The sequence below is a fragment of the Emys orbicularis genome, chromosome 10 (genome assembly GCF_028017835.1).
Source record: "Emys orbicularis isolate rEmyOrb1 chromosome 10, rEmyOrb1.hap1, whole genome shotgun sequence".
NCBI lineage: Eukaryota > Metazoa > Chordata > Testudines > Emydidae > Emys > Emys orbicularis.
Window position 1 is genome coordinate 22,574,618 of NC_088692.1, and position 17,300 is coordinate 22,591,917.

The 17,300-nt window shown below is 39.0% G+C and overlaps 1 protein-coding gene across 2 annotated transcripts in view; it reads right to left on the reverse strand.

Annotated features, from left to right (window-relative positions):
* Window positions 1-17,300, reverse strand: part of PARN (poly(A)-specific ribonuclease) — a 146,679-nt gene that overhangs the window by 30,265 nt on the left and 99,114 nt on the right. For both annotated transcript variants that reach the window (XM_065411737.1, XM_065411738.1), the window contains exon 22: window positions 8,482-8,671. In XM_065411737.1, coding sequence (XP_065267809.1) covers window positions 8,482-8,671 — 190 coding nt within the window. The remainder of the gene's footprint in view (window positions 1-8,481; window positions 8,672-17,300) is intronic.

The following is a 17,300-nucleotide window of genomic DNA, read 5'->3' on the forward strand; positions in this document are numbered from 1 at the left end:
AATCATTTTTAAAATCACACAATTAATTGCAATTTTTTAAATCACTTGACAGCCCTACCATTTACTAATCTTGTTCTTCTGCATCCAGACTCTTCTCTCATGTCTGTCCTGTTGTCTTGATGATGCATCTTCTTGACCAGTTCTGGTTGTCTCTGATCTCACTGATTTTCAGTGATTTCTTAGTGACCTGAAGGACTGATTCAGATTGTTCTGAGCCCATTAACCTATTCCCATGTTCCATGAACACCTATTTCCCTTCTTCTGGATCTGAGATAGACACATCTGTCCTATTTAAACAACAGCCTAAATGGGAACCCTCACGTATATCTTATATTGTTCTAAGTAGTACAGTCATCAGGTATAGTTCTCTTTGCTTTCAAAGGACTGAGGTTATCAGATCTGGGAAAATCTGTATGGACTGTTTAGGAATAATCACTGGTTCAACTCTCTCCCTCATTACCCTCAGTATTTTAATCCTTGTCTTGATAGAAGGGTAAACGGAAAATCATCTCTCTTAGTCTGGGAGCCTGCTGGGGGGATAGGGAAAGGACTCTAAGCCCTCTCAATATAAATATGATCTTTATTGCCAACGCATCCAGCAGATTTCTCCCTTCAATCTCCTCTGGAATATCTTTAATCCTTAGAGAACCCAGGAATAACATTTTCCATGTCCTCAAGCTTCAATTTCTTTTTCTCTTTTTACAGTTATTTGGGTTCTTTCCTCTAGGTTAGTAATTCTGTCTGATTGCTTGTTTAATCCTGTTTCCATATCTGATATTTTCCCATTAATCTCATTAATTTCATTTTTTACATCTTTAATGTAAGCCTATAACTCATCCCTCATCTCCTTATTCATCTTTTTGATTTCTAACAGGAGGTCCTTCAGGTCACCCTTAGTGATTAATACTTCTCAACCTGGCTTCAAAGTTAGTTTGTTGGAGGGGGAGTTACTCTCTTTCATGACTGTCAACTTTTGGGGGATGGAGGGGAGACAAATCTTTGTACCAGAGAACTGTTTTTTCCTTTCCCAGACATCTAGATCTTCTTGTCTTTCCTTGCTTGTTGTGCCTCTCTCAATACAGTAACTCCTCACTTAATGTTGTAGTTATGTTCCTGAAAAATGTAACTTTAAGTGAAATGATGTTAAACGAATCCAATTTTCCCATAAGATTTAATGTAAATGCGGGGGGTTAGGTTCCAAGGAAATTTTTTGGGGGCAGACAAAAGGCATTATATACAGTACTGTACTGTGGTTGGGAAGTGCCCCTGGCTTACCTCACACAGGCACAGCCCACTGTAGGCAAGGACGCTAGGAAGCACCTTCGCAGCAGCAGCTTCCCCGGAGAAGAACAGGCGACACCTATTCTTCTATGTTTAACATACAGCCGAGAACATTGCCCATGCACAAGGTTCTCACATATTTGTGCCTGATGTAGGACCTAAGGTTCCATTATAGTAGGCAATTATATTTATCCTACAAGACACCTGAACCTAGCTAGTTCTTATTATGCACAAATGCAGTAAATAATCTCATACAATATAAACATACAAAATTTGAACTGCTAACTTGCATGCAGCATTTCAGCTCAGAGTGAATTTTGAGGCAGAGCTGAATTCTCAGGCTAAGAAGCTTAACGACAAAGGTTCTAAACAGCATCAGCCTCCTAGAATAAGAACGTGCATAAAGTATATGCAAAAAACCACCAAAATCTCAGTTTGTTTCAAAATGTACATATGCACCTGTCATCTAGGTGATAATGGGATTTATAGCCAGAAGCAATCTAAAAGGGATTTTTTTTAAATGTCCTTTCCTTTATATATTGTAAATCATTTTTGGTTCTCTCGTGTTTTTCTTATAAAATCACTAGCCAATTTAAAGAAAAGAAAAACCTATCACACATTGCCAGTTGGCAAGATGCAATTTTGGGAACACACTATTGCTTCCAGATCAGTGCTGATGAAAGTGTGTTTGGTGGGTGAGATTCTCAGTCTCTTGAGTGAATGCAACCCCCTCCTCTCCCAGCTTTCACTTTGTATTGATCCACACTCTAGCAGTGTTGTCAGCTCTGAAAGAAGCTGAACAGATGAGTGCCAGTGGTGGAAGTGGCAGCAATACAAAATGAAGAGTTTAAAGTTAACTTCTAGTCAATTACGCTGATCTCAATTCACAAAACTAAGTACATTTAGGGCCACTGTATATATCTGTTAAATTCCAACAGTATGACTAGTAACAGAAATCAAATAGAATTATTCAAGCTAATCAACAGGATGTGGTGGATTTGTAGAGTTCTATAATGCCAGAGAATTAAAGGAACAAAAATGTCACCTTTGCAATGTCATTTCAGCTACTGAACTGCAAAAGTCTACTCACTGTTGGCTGCCGCAATTACTTTCCAAGGGACAGGGCAGATGGACAACAAGAGATCCAACTTTTCAGTTTTGCAAGGCACATGCTGCTTTTCGTTCCTTTCATTAGAACTGACTATTTTATGTTTGGAGCGTGGCTAAATACATATCCCTAACTTCTTGGCTACTGTTTATGTGGACCAGAACTAAGATAAAGTGCTTTACTGGCATTATAGTTTGAACATTTTAGTTTAAGCAGTATTGCGGTTGTAGAAAAGAAGCCATACAGTCAAAAATACATCCTTCCTGCTCTTGGTATGGCACCTTTTTGGTTTTTTAAACTGATAGAAATAATTGTTGCCATTAATCCCATTTTTTATTCATTCTAGGCAAACGACCTGGGAAATAAACACTAAAAAATTAAAGTTACAAATAGAGCAAGATTATCTTTTCGTATAAAATTTTAGTCTACTTCTCAATTTGTATGGTATGGTTTAGCAATATTTTGCAAAGGAAAAGACCTGAAATGGTGCATTTAACATGAACATCAACTGGCAATTTATTATTTGTTAAGCACAGACAGTGTACTTTGCGCTGTGCAAAGCACAATAGGACATAATCCCTCCTCCTGGAGCTTAGAATCTAAACAATGGCACTGAAACAAGGGAAAGTGATTTAGTGATAAACAGTTAACGCTGTCAAATGCACCAAGTAAAACTGAAAGAAGAGTTTTTTCTCCCATCTTTCACTTATCTTTGTATTAACAGAAAGCAATTTTTCCAGAGAGAAGTATCGTTTTTTAAATTCACCACATCCTTTTAACTTGACTCCTTGCAGTGATACAACATTATGTAGAAGGGTGTATTTTCAATACAGACAGCTTTCACTGTGTAAGTACCATTAGTATTAATGGGTGTTAGTGCATGACTTTAGATTTACAGATTGGCTTTAGAATGCAAACCCAAGCACAAGACTTCACGTCAATTTCTACAACACTCAAGTAAAAAGAGATGAGCTTGTGGGACAGAGGGTGACTTATTTTGAATTTTTTCTTGTATCACATTAAGAGTTGCAATCCTTAAAGTCATAAGCCATAAAAACAATTATAAGACAACAGTCCCACTTTGAAGAATGTCAAACTATATTAAATTCAATTAATATTTTATACAACTGGATCGATAATTCATATGAAAGGTCTTGGCAAAATCCAAGTCCAGAGTACAGAACATTATGATACTAGCACAACTGTATTACAGAAATAAGTTGCTGCTTTTGGTGATGTATTGTAGTCAATTTTCAAGTATTGCTCGAGCTGCTAATTTTAGTGTGAACACATGCAGACAGCAGGCATGCATGGGAAAAGTTAATATATTTGCATTATCAACCTGTTAAACTTTAATTCTAACATAAAACTACTTTTAAAAAATATTGTTGTAAAAGTGAATCCTGGGCTGACACCTTGCTTGTCAAGTTTAAATCTGGACTGAATTTTTTAGGCTTAGTCCTAAACCCATGAAAACTGGCATTTATAATGGAAATGCTGATAACTGATTATAGCAGCACGAACAGCACCTAAATAATACTTCTAACACCTACAGAAGGATTAGAAGTTGAGGAAAGATAAATCACATACAAAAAACAAAACAACACTTTAAATTCAATGGAATTAAACACTCAAGTTCTCTAACAAACCTGAATTAGTGGCTTTTTGATATGACCAACCAGATTTACAGTTTGATTTTTAATATATACTCTTCCTACTAATGTAACTTTCCCATTAACAAGTCTTGAGTAGACATTTCTCATGGCTACCAATTAAAATATATTAACCAAAAAATTAGTCTATGTTGTTGCTTACAATGGTACATTACCCCCAAATTCCAAATGCAGGTAGGCAGAGAAAGTGAACTGGATTAAGAAGGTTTAATGTTTTTTGTTTGGAAAGCTGGACATTTTGCCTTAAACTAAAAATTTAAAATGAATATAGGCTTATTTATTCTCGCCTTGGTACTCAATGGTTAAGGTTTAAATCAATAGCTTTGGTCCAGAAGACTGCTTCATTTAATCCTTCAGTCCACTTAGAAATGTCAAGATCTGTTCAAGTCTCCAGTATGTACATTTATAGGTTCTCACAGGAACACCAGTATAAGAAGATGATTAAACTAATTATATTTAACACCATTCCACTGTCAGACCTCATAGTATCAAACCATAGCTCCAATTTGCCAAGCTCGCACACAACAGAAACTTTTACCTCTGAGGATTCACCTTAAGGAATAATGTGAGAACTTCACCACCACACTAAAAATAGTTATTTAAATTGAATTACGGCCTATTTTACCATCCCGCCTCCAAAGCAATTTCACCTTGATCAGTTCATGAAGGATCAGCAACAGGTTGACCTTTAGATTGGCAGCCCATCCCAACTAGTGACTCCGACTGATGACAAGGTTGAGAAATTCAAGAGCGACACCGAGAAGGAGCTAGCATCTGTTCAACTCAGAGACATCTTAATTGTACAAGGTGAGCGCAATGCATGCAGTGGTCCCAAGAGTTACCAAGAATGGAGCAGCTGTGTTGGGAATTTTGGGTATGGCAAGACAAACAGCAGAAGACTGCAACTCATGCAATAAGCAACTGTAAATGACTTACTATTACTAAATACCCTTTTCAAACACAAACCATCATGGTGATGGACTTGGACACTGCCAGATTTTCAGACTCAATACCAAATAGACATCATCATGATCTCGATGAGGTGATGTTCTGTTGTGATGGAAAGTCAATCCCTCAGGAAGGCTAACATAAGATCTGATCATAAGTTAGTAATAGCCACCATAAAGATCAAATTGTGAAGCAAGAAACAACTAGCAAGTGACTTCAGAGTCCACTGTAATGTTGATAAACTGAAAGTCTGTGAAAGAATTAAATTCAAGATGACTGAACAAAAGCTGCAAGCTGCTGATCCTCTACAAGGGTAACATAGATCAGATGCATAGGAGATGTAGTGCTCTATTACATACACCTCGGGAAACAGATCCTAAAGCAGCAGCCTTGGATCACAGAGAAGCTTATCAAGTTGCGTGATCAATGAAGGAAGCTAAGAGCACAAAGCAAGATGGATCAAACGGCAAGCAAGAGAGCAAGCACTTCCGTGTGATGTGAGAAAGATTGAAGAGGCAAAAAATCTGGCTTGACAACAGTGCATCACACTATTGTGGCAAATGCCACAAGAAAGGCCTACCAAAATATCAAGACTCTTTCAAAAAGTTTCCCTGAAGGAAAAATACCATTTTCACCCAATAAGTGAGGTAAGTATAACTGATTCTTGCATAATATGAGCAAAAAGAATTTTAAGTTGGAAGTGAGGCAGAGATCTATGTCAGAAGCTTGACTTATCCTGCTGAACCTCCTCCTATGATCGAACTTGATGAAGCAATGCAGACACTGAAAAGTAATAAAGTCCTTGAAGTGGATAATGTACAAGCAGAACTATTTGTAATTAAAAGTGGTGAAGAGGCATTCAATAGGCATACCATAAGCTTGTCAATGTGACTTGAGAATTTGGAAGAGGGCCCATCGACAGTCCCTGATGGTTCCTATATATAAACAGGGGACCCCGCTGTTAATGGAAATTACTGCAGAATCTCATTATTGACATACCCTAACAAAATGCTACTGGACATTATCCTGAAGAGAATTGCATCTAATATTGTGGTTGAAGAACAAGCTGGGTTTAGACCCAAAAGGGGTACACTGGAGGAGGTATTGGGGAGGCATCCTAGTACCCGTGGCTGTTCCTACATTTGGACAAAGTATTTGTTGTTAAATGTAAAGGTGTCATGAGTGAGGATGAAATGTAAAATGAAATTGCTTGCAGCAGTCTCTCGTCTTCAATATCTTGCTATAAAGACGAGACATGGATAGCAAGGAAAGAAGACATTAAGAGACTTTCAGCCTTCAAACTGAAATGCTACAGGCAATTTCTGCACACTAGTTATATCTCACATATGATTAAAGAGAAGGAAATCACCCAAATTTACAGCCTAACTGGCGTGATTCCTGGTATTAAGACGACCAGATAAAGAAAACTTGAATTTGCAGGACATGTGGGTAGGGTGGGTCAGATGAGTGGAGGAAGATTGCCAAAGCTAGTTTTGCAGGGACTGGTGTCAGAAAGCACCCACAGGGAGTGTGGATCAATGTGTCTGACTGGATGGGACATGGTATGGCATCAAGGCTGTGTGAAGATCATAAAATGTGGAGAAAGATTAGCCACCAGTGATTCCCATGTGTTGTGTTTAGCATACATTGTGAAGTGACTATGCCACTTTGCACTGTAAAAGAATGTATGCATGTACCTATGAAATGAAGTCCCATCTGTAGTCTTCCTTGCTAGTTAGCCCACTGTCAACTATTCAGGCCACTGGACTTTAATTTGGGACATGGATTTTGGTAACAAGAGAATATGCAATACAGTCTGCCCTTTAAAGATCAACACACAAAAAATGCTGTAAACCAGTCATTATGGCACCAATGGGGGGGGGGGGGGGGGGGCAGGGAGGCACGGCCAGCTGTAATAATGCAGTCCTAAACCATGGTGAACAGAGCAGTATCAAAATACCTCAGAACTCTTCCAATATTACCAGATTACCTATGCTAACCTATAGGAAGTTCAAACTGTATGAAGATGGATTACAGCAATGCAGTGTATTTTACTGTATAAATTCTATTCCTAGATCAATTCATTTCACAGAAAGATTAAGTAACTGAGGCTTCAGAATCTTTAGAAGTCCTATAGTAGATTATGTAACATGCCTTTCTCATTATTCATGCTCCCTCATACTGAATACCCAACTATGAAACAATTTTTTTGGAAAACCTAGATTAACTCCTCACCTACCTCCCCAAAGAATCACTTGTGCTCTTCCGTCTCTCCTAAAGATTCCTCACAAACTTTTAAACTCCAAGTTTGACATGCATCAAAATGTGACAAGCAGCCAAAACACCTGTTTTGTTCATATTAAATATAAACACTCATCTACAGTGCAAGTATAAAACCTGTTTTTAAGGATGTTCTTACTGTGAGAGAGAGAAGCCAGTTTTCTGTACTGCAAAATCCAACACATTCACAGGAGGAGGGGGCGTGGAAGCTACAGATCGCAACATTATTCATACAAAAGGAGAAGGAAGCAGAAAAAGCCCAGCAGTTTAGGATCAGTTTTGCTCCCTATTTGTACCTCCTCCCATCCTGTAAAAACATCAGGTCTGCAGCTCCCTTGAGATTTTTATAAATTTAAGAAGGAATCTATGAAACAGTGCAGCAGAGACTTTCAAGGACAAATCAGAGATGATATGAATTACAGTAACACTTAGAGGCCTCAGAATTGCACTAGACAGTGCACAGTGAGATCCCCTTGTCTGAAAAGCTCACTCTAAGCAGACAAGACAAAGCAAACAAACAGACGCAAGTCATACAGCAATTTACTGCGCCAGGATTACAACTGACTCAGTCCAATGGATCATTAATGAGGGCAAAAATTCATGGCAACCAATTAATTTTCACTAGAGACTCAAACAAAGTCTAACCTAAAAAATAGGTGGTTAATCAAGGTAGTCACAAAGAATTCTTTCCATTCTTCCTCCCCACTTTTAGATACACAGAAGGAATTTTCATTATGATTGTTCAGTTGGCTGTTTCCCAGGGAGTGAGAGAGTATGTATTACCCTGTGCTAGCACCTTGGAAAGTCAGCCAGAAGACACTGATAGCAGTATGAGAGGGAGCAGCTCAGGGCTTGTCTACACTGGCACTTTACAGCGCTGCAATTTCTCGCTTAGGGGTGAAAAAACACTCCCCGAGGACAACAAGTTTCAGCGCTGTAAAACGCCAGTGTAGACAGTGCACCAGTGCTGAGAGCCGCGCTCCCAGTGCTACGCCCCTTGTGGAGGTGGGTTTTTTAGAGCGCTGGGAGAGCTCTCTTCCAGCGCTCTGCCACAACTACACAAGCCATTGTAGACTAGCCCTCAGTTTCCAAATCCTAAGAGAAGCCATCCAGAGTTGCTGAAATTAAGGATAAGTTGTTTCCTTTCCATGTGTTTTATTATTATTATTTTTACTTATGAAAAGTTCTCACCTGTTAACACAGTAGTACCGACTCTGGGGAATGTATGGTGTGTATTGCGTTTTTAACCGCTTTCTCTCCATCTCCTTCCAACTATCTTCTGTCCACTTTCTTTTTGCTTGTTTCTCTTCATGTTTTTTCTCAACATATTCTGCATAGGTCTGGATCCTATAACTTTCAGCATACCTGCTGGTATTTACAGCTATGGGGAAAAAGAGCATTGTATATTATGTATAGAACAGCCTTTAAATACAGCCTCCCCTCCCCTGAAATAACTTACTTTAAGAAGGTGGAGTGAACAGCTTGATCTGTGAATATACACAATTCAAAGTTCAACTGATAGTGGTAAGGAAATGCAATAAGATCCTGCTAATTTTATGATAAACACTTCAGGAATGCAGGATGCACAAGAAATAGATCTATTATGGAACTGTAAAGGAGAACTTCCAAGTAAGGGTGCCCACATTTTGCAGTCATCTATCTAGGACAAGGAAACTAGTTTGCAGGAGTGGAGATTTCCATCCTTACTCCCAGGAGATGGAAGTTTAAATATGACACTCATGGATACAATAGCCTACATTTACCCGTACCAAGTACTGTAGGACATGCTACATTCACATTCATCCTCCTCTGGTGAAGGAAACAAGTTGTTTTGTACCCTCTTAATTCACACTGTTGCACGATAAAATATTTGTACTGTTAGCACTGCTCACAAAAATGAGCCTCACAAAAGGGGTTCATTGGTTTGAAGATTTTTTTAAAAAATGAGAAACCATCAAATCTTCTGTCATTATCCCTTCCAGACTGCTCATTGGCAGAAAAGCCTTCCTGGAATTTTTCCTTTAAGTCTCATTACTTAACCCAACAGGTTTATTTTGCAAGTTTGCCAAGAAAATACTACATTTACAAAACCTTAGACGAAACCTAGTTTTGATTCCTGTACAACACAGCTTTAGTTGAGTTGCATTTTCTATTATGCTAAATATTCATTAAAGAGGCAAGCAGTCTATTAATTAGCACCCAGTTACTCCCGTTATTGTAGCCCTCTACTGTTAGAACTCCATTTCACTGAAACACTACTGCTAATTTATGGTGGAGCGATTTCTCTCAACACATGCAGAACTAGGATCACTTAAAAAAACACCCCACTTTCATTGCCTGCCTTCGCACAGCAACAATTTACCAACATTCCTTCAAGTCCCAGCAGTTTTACAGTTGTCAGCCTTTAATCTGCAAGCCCAGTTCTGGCTTGAAGCCATCGCTATAATGGATGAATCAGCAAAATGAATTGGCTGTCAGCTGGTGTCCTCTGCTGTTTCCAGTTTAACTGTTTGAAAGAAAGTACTGTAGGGTGATCAGTAACACTAAAGTTTTACAAACAGTTTATAAATTATTCACACACTTTGTGTTATTCTAATTTAGTGAAGTTAGACACAAAATGCTGAAGTTTATTATTGCTTTTTCAGTCCTTTGCAGGAGCCAAGTTGCTCCTCACTTAACTTTTTACATTACTGCTATCCCATGTATTTAAACTGGCATGCCTTAATCTCACAGTTCCATATAGGCTGGGAAGCAATATCAATGATGATGGAATTTATTTTTCTTTTAGGATTGATGTTTGTATCCACTAGATTAAATATTTAAAAGTTATATGTAATTAATAACCCATGAGCCACAGGTGGCATATATTAGTGTTGCAGAAGGAGCATAAACCTTTTATTACAAGCATAGACAGCTGAACTAAAGCACGTTATAGACTCCAGGAACAGTCACGTCTTATTTAATTTCTGATTAATGGGAAAATTGTATAGGATTTTTGTAGCAAAGTAAGGCATTAAACATATACAGTACATCCACACACATTAAAATTTTCTATTAACAACAAAGCTTCAGGATCTGTGTCCTTAGAAGTTAAAATTATTTATTGCCCAGAGAAGTAGTTTTAACCCTTTAAATATGATTTAAACATGGCCAAAAATGGAAGAACCTCAAAAAATGTATTGAGCTCTCCCCACACTTTCTCATCCCAAAAAATATGTTTAATACAACTGAGGAAAAATCCACAAGAAGGAGCAAAGTAATAAAAATTTGATGCCTTTTTAAAAAAAAATTTCACATAGAGTTAATGTTACTTAACTAAGTGGAGGAATCTGCTCTCTTTGAAGCCCTGTGTTTTATAGCAGCACATTCAAAAATTTTATATACTGAATGACCTACCGCTTTATGCATTGAGGAGTTGAGATTAGTATATACAAAGTTTTAAGAAGCAACACACAGCTGAAACTTTCTTGTATGGCTTTCAGCAATGACTGGTAAAGAAGGGTGGTTCTTTAACTCAATTTGCAGCTATATTAGCAACAAAGCTTTTAGAATAGCACTCTTCATGCCACAATAGCACCAACATGCTACATTTTGCATCTCCTGCCTAATGGCATGTGTTTCCAGAAGCTGAATCTCCCTATAACACAGTGAGCTCATTAAAAAAAGGTTTGCATTATTTTGTTAGTTGAAAAAGCTGTCCTCTCCCTTTCTACGTCTGAGTTAGCAAGTCTGGTTTAGGATACCAAAAGCAAGCAGCTAAGTTAAGTTATACACCAAACTAGATCCACTAAATGATTATTTTAAAAAAAACCCAAAAAACAAACTGTAATTGCAAACATAACACTGTTATGAAGAATATTTCTAGCACAGCATCACCCCCAGTTACTAGGCAGATTATTAAACAGACTCACTGAGGCTGAGTGATCTAAAAGGAATGTGCACAAACACAAAGATTTTCTTTCACCAAGTCATTGCCCTTGTACAAAACTGAAATCATGCCAGACAGCCACTGACAATATTGAGCATATGAAGTATATAAAGTGGTCCCACAGCTAAATATACAAATTAAATGTGTAGATATAAACTATGTGTAGTTTTTCTATTACACACAAAGAGCTACATTAAAAGAAGATTAAAGTTGGAAAAATCAAGCACTGAAAAGTTAGGAAATTGCAGAATAAAGGTTACTGGGGGAACCTTAATTTGGCCCCTTGTATGTATGTATTATGATGCTGTCTTTAATTACATGATCACATGCTATTTTTTCCACAAAACCCCAGACTCATTCACTGCACAGGATGGACGCCGTTCAACTAATGAGCAACTATTCAATATTTTGTTTTATCCTCATTGAGCAATGTGTAGCTTTAGGACTTATTTACTGCACACTTTTCAACCCTTGTTCTGAACAAGGGATTAATTAATTTCCTCATGGGCTTTCTATTGCACTCATCACTATAGTATCCAAGTACTTTACAAATAAGCTATTTGCACAAAATCCCTGTAAGGTGAAGGGTGATGAGATCTTCATTTTACAGATGGAGATCTGAGGCAGAGAAAGAGTAAGGTCAAAAGAAGCCACAAATTTTGTGTGCCCAATTTGAAAAATCAGAGTACCGTATACACTCGTTCATTAGCCCGTTCGTTTATAAGCCAACCCGCCAAGATGGATAGGTAAAAATAGCAAAAACTGTATGATCCTTTCATAAGCTGACCCTATATTTCAGGGGCTGGCAAACTTTGGCTCCTGGCCCGTTAGGGTAAACCGCTAGCGGGCCTGGATGTTTTGTTTACCTGGAGCGTTCAGAGGCATGGAGCCCCTCAGCTCCCAGTGGCCACGGTTTGCCGTTCCCAGCCAATGGGAGCTGCGGAAAGTGGCGCCACTGGGAGCTGAGGGGCTCTGTGCCTGCAGACGCTCCAAGTAAACAAAATATCCTGAACCGCCAGCGGCTTACCCTGACGGGCCGGGAGCCAAAGTTTTCCAACCCCTACTATATTTTAAAAGCTGGCGTCACAAGAAACACTCAAAAGTTTTGCTAGAATTATTTTAATGTAATCTAATGAAAAACCTGTTGTTGTTATAACAACTGAACAAATATGTATTCATCTTCAAAATTACAGTCAATATTTAAAATCAGTAAATGGATATTTAAAACCAGTAACTTAGAACAATATAAGATTTTAAAAAGTTTTAAAATCCTTCAAAGTCTGAATCAGTCTCTGATTCACCAAACAGTTCATTAAATTCTGCTTCAGTCACAGCTGCACCTGCATTGTCATCGTAGATGTCGGCAGTGTCGTCTTCAGACTCAGATTCCTTCTCATCATCAGCCTCTGTTGTGTCATCATCAAATATGGCATCATCTTCTGACCCGTCGAGTGCATTGCATAGAAAAATCATTTAGGAAATGCTCTATCATTTCTGAGGGAATGGACACCCACGTGTCCTTGATCCACTGGGTGACTAGATTGATTTTGGGCTTCATAAGATTCCCGCCTTTTGTCAACTTCGCCATGCCTGAGCACATCCATTCAGACCACATTTTGCGTAGCCTGTCTTTAAAGGGTTTGTTCAGGCAGACATCAGGCGGTTGTAGAACTGAAGTTAAGCCTCCAGGTATTACAGCCAAAGTAGTTTTCATATTTTTGGCCACATTTTTCACCTCATCCGTCTTGTGTGCCCCGAACATGTCCCAAACGCGCATAGCAGGTTTCTTGAAAAGTGCTCCTGGTCTCTTATTCCACACTTTTTCCAGCCATTCCATAGTCCCACTTTCATCCATCCATCCCTTTTCATGTGCACATACGATGACACCAGCAGGAAATTTCATGTTTTTAGGCAAGGTTTTTCTTTTAAAAATAACAGAAGGGAGCTTTGATCCATTTGCCAAACCCCACCATAAAATGCATTTTTTCATGGCCAGTGGTTTTAATTAAAACTATTTTTTCACCAACACCGCTTACCGTTCTGTTACTCAGGAGATCAAATGTCATCGGTGTTTCGTCCACATTTCCTATTTGTGACAGTTCAAATGCATATTCCTTTTGATATTTTATAATAAACCTTTGGAAAGATTTGATTTTTTCTTCCAGATCTCTCAGCAGCTTTTGCGCCATCTTTGTTCGCTGACAGAGACCATGACAGTTCATGAAGCGAGTACACCAACCCGCTGATGCGACAAACATTGATGGCTTTACTGACTTGTATTTGTCATCTTTCGACATTTGCAGAGCATGCAGACGAATTCCAGTTCTAGGGACAATGTACCCATGTTGTCGACATTCAACAACCCAATTATTGAGATCTTTCTCCAGCTCAGGAAATGAAGCGCACCTCGTCCGACATTTTTTCTTGCTTCTTGGCATGTCTTTTAGTGTTGTTTTATTTTTTCGCCATTCTTTTACTTGCTTCTCATTGATACAGAATTCACGAGCAGCGGCACAATTATTGTTTGCTTCTGCATATTCAACAACTTTAAGTTTGAACGCTGCGTGATAAGCAGACCTTTTTCTTTTGATTTCACAGTTAATTTTAAATACTAGTATGAAAATAGATTATTATTATTATTATTATTATAGTTATAGATTTTGTAAGACTTTATATAGGAATGTTACCTGCTTTATCACTGTCAAATTATTATTGTTCTTTATTTCAAAGCCCTGTAGACTGGAATGTATGTGGGGAGAACAGGCTATTTCAATTTTATTAGCGATTCCATGGATTCTGCACATTATATTTTCATATTGGCTCGAGACTTATGAGGTTCACTGGTAGAAACGCATGAAGAGATCAAATTACACAGTAGCGGACTGACACCAATGCTATAGTACTATCGTTCATTGTATTTTTCTGATTGGCTCATAAGGCATAGCATTTTGTGAAATGCATGGGTCAAATATCCTGCAGATCTGCATCACTGCTCTTTTAGTATTCCTTTCAAGCCAATCTAGTCCACTAAACAAAGCCTTTGCAACTTTAAAAGGCTGCAGTATTCACATCAATAAATGGGTGGGCAAACTTTGGCTCCCAGCCTGTCACGGTAAGCCGCTGGCGGGTTGGGACGTTCTGTTTACTTGGAGAGCCTGCAGGCATGGATCCCCTCAGCTCCCAGTGTCTGCGGTTTGTGGTTCCCAGCCAATGGCTTGAATAGGGACTGGGAGTGGCTGGCTCACTAAAAAAGCAACTTTGCCTCTCCTGGAATTGACACCTCCTCATCAATTATTGGGAGTGGACTATATCCACCCTGATTGAATTGGCCCTGCCAACACTGGTTCTCCACTTGTGAGGTAACTCCCTTCTCTTCAGGTGTCAGTATAATAATGCCTGCATCTGTAATTTTCACTCCATGCATCTGAAGAAGTGGGTTTTTTACTCACAAAAGCTTATGCCCAAATAAATCTGTTAGTCTTCAAGGTGCCACCCGACTACTTGCTGTTTTTCAGATTATAGGTTGATTTCAGGCACACTGAGTATTCTAATTTTGGTGGGGAAAAATTATGGATTATGACAGAAAGGGACAGAAAATACTGTAAATATGCCATTCTATAAATGGATGGTTTGTCTTCACATATAATGTTCTTGTTTCCTCTCTCAGAACCGATATATCAGAAAGAAGATTCAGAGATGGGAGACGGTAGTCAGAGGCACAGAAAGACTTAGTCTTTTTCATTTCTTTATGCAAATTTAAAGAGGAGATGAACAACAGGTGATAATGGCAATATATAAAATAAGCAGTACAGAGAAAATTAAGGAGCTAGTACTAGCTACGGTCAGGCAGAGGATACTGGACTACATGCACCACAGATCAGACCCAACATGGAAACTGTTGCGCTCCAATTCAGATGCCTCAGCCAGTACTGTAACAGCACACTCTTCAAAGAAAATTCAGATTCTGGACATGCAGACCTGAATGAGGTACTGCAACCCACTCTCCATTTAAGGTTACTTTAAAGATGTTATACAAATACTTCTTTACACATTGACTTTATTCCTATGTATGTTTCAAGGTTCAATTTTTTTTTAAAGATGACAAATAAAATGGATAAAATGAAAGGAGTTAATCCAAGCTGCAACATTTAAGTGACATAGCAAATGCTGCATTTGTCATGACTATCAATCACATTCCTTAACCTAGAAAGGAGAAACAAGTGGGAAGTGATTGGCTGAGCTAAACTGAAATTGAATCACAACGAACAAAACCAAGTGAAAGTCAGGCAATCCCATCATTAACATAAAAGTGTCTTATGTGCAAAGAAGTTAAATGACTAATGATAAAGAGTAAAGTGGCTATTAATGTCTAATTTCCTCATCTCAGTAAACCTAACAGCTCAGCTATTTCATCTCTACAAAAATCTTGAGTTTGAAAAGCCAGTAAGATTGCTGTACACATGCAAAGCCACAACAAACAAGATCAAGACAGCTGCTTGAAAAAGCAATTTACTACTTTACTCCTAAGCATCATGAGTTAACTACCTCTTAAACTATTATGCAAAAACTGTGCTTTATATTCATCAGCTGATAACTATTTTACTCTAGTTGCCAAGGCATGTGTCATTCTACTAGGGCAGTGTTTCCCAAACTTGGGACGCCGCTTGTGTAGGGAAAGCCCTGGTGGGCCAGGCCGGCTTGTTTTGTTTACCTGCTGCGTCCGCAGGTCCGGCCGATCGCGGCTTCAACTGGCCACGGTTCGCTGCTCCAGGGCAATGGGAGCTGCTGGAAGCGGCGGCCAGCACATCCCTCGGCCCGGGCCACTTCCCGCAGCTCCCATTGGCCTGGAGCAGCGAACCGCGGCCAGAGGGAGCTGCGATCGGCTGGACCTGCGGACGCGGCAGGTAAACAAACCAGCCCGGCCCGCCAGGGGCTTTCCCTACACAAGCAGCATCCCAAGTTTGGGAAACACTGTACTAGGTACTGTAACAAACAGTTCTCAAACACAGTGTGCCTCACCAGAATGCTGAGTAATTGTTCCATCGAGTGGCTATTTAGAGGCTGTAACTTCATAACATGTACATTGCTAGCACGTTTCCTATAAAAACACACATTCTCTGTAAATGTTCACTTACAGACAACAGACAAAGCATACAAAAGAGGGGGCAACAAGCAAACTTTTATGCTTTTGAAAACAATCTTGTAAAAAACAAGATCCACATGTGGGAACAAACTCATGTACTACAATATGAGAAATCATGAGAAAGTGAGCTCACTAAATGATTTGTGCTTATTTTTTGGTCAGACTCTTTTTATGGTTAAAAAATTAGCACCTACTTTAGAGTTTTAGCAATTTTAGGCAGTGACTGATTAACTTTGTTGTTCTTGGGTATTTTAAAACTATTGTCTCCCAGCTCACTCTCAGCCTATGGGCAGGAAGTTAAAACATCCCCAACCTCCCTTTAAGTACCTAAGGTAAATAGGAAAAACTTTATATATAAACAAAAGAAATAGCATTCTGAGAGATCAGAAAGGCGCACAGTGGTTACACACAGGGATGTCACATCAAAATGAAACTGGAAATCATTATGAAAAACATTTGTGTGTTCTTTTAATAAAGAGGTCTTATAGGCTTATAGGCTAAGGGCTTGTCTACACTACAAAATTAAGTCGACTATCTAATTCGACCTAGAGCCCCCAAATTAATGAAGTCGATTGTGCGTGGCTCACCATGCTCATTGTCTCAATGGAGTGCGTCCTCATTAGCAGCACCTCCATCTATGCACAAAGCAGTGCATCGTGGGAAGCTATCCCAAAGTGCAACTTGCCGCAGTGTGTTTTGGGAAGTTTGTGCAATGACTCATGGGACCAAAACATTGTCGCAGGGGAAAATGGGAACATTGCATCGGCATCTCATGATGCCCTGTGCTCCCTCCCTCACATCAACAGCAAACAACCCAGTGGTTTTTTGCGCCTTAAAACCACCGCACGTACGCCATAACCCCAGACCCAATACCCAGAATTACTTGAATTCGATTAATAAATCAAAGATTAAACAATTTCAGGACTAAGTCAGAAATAT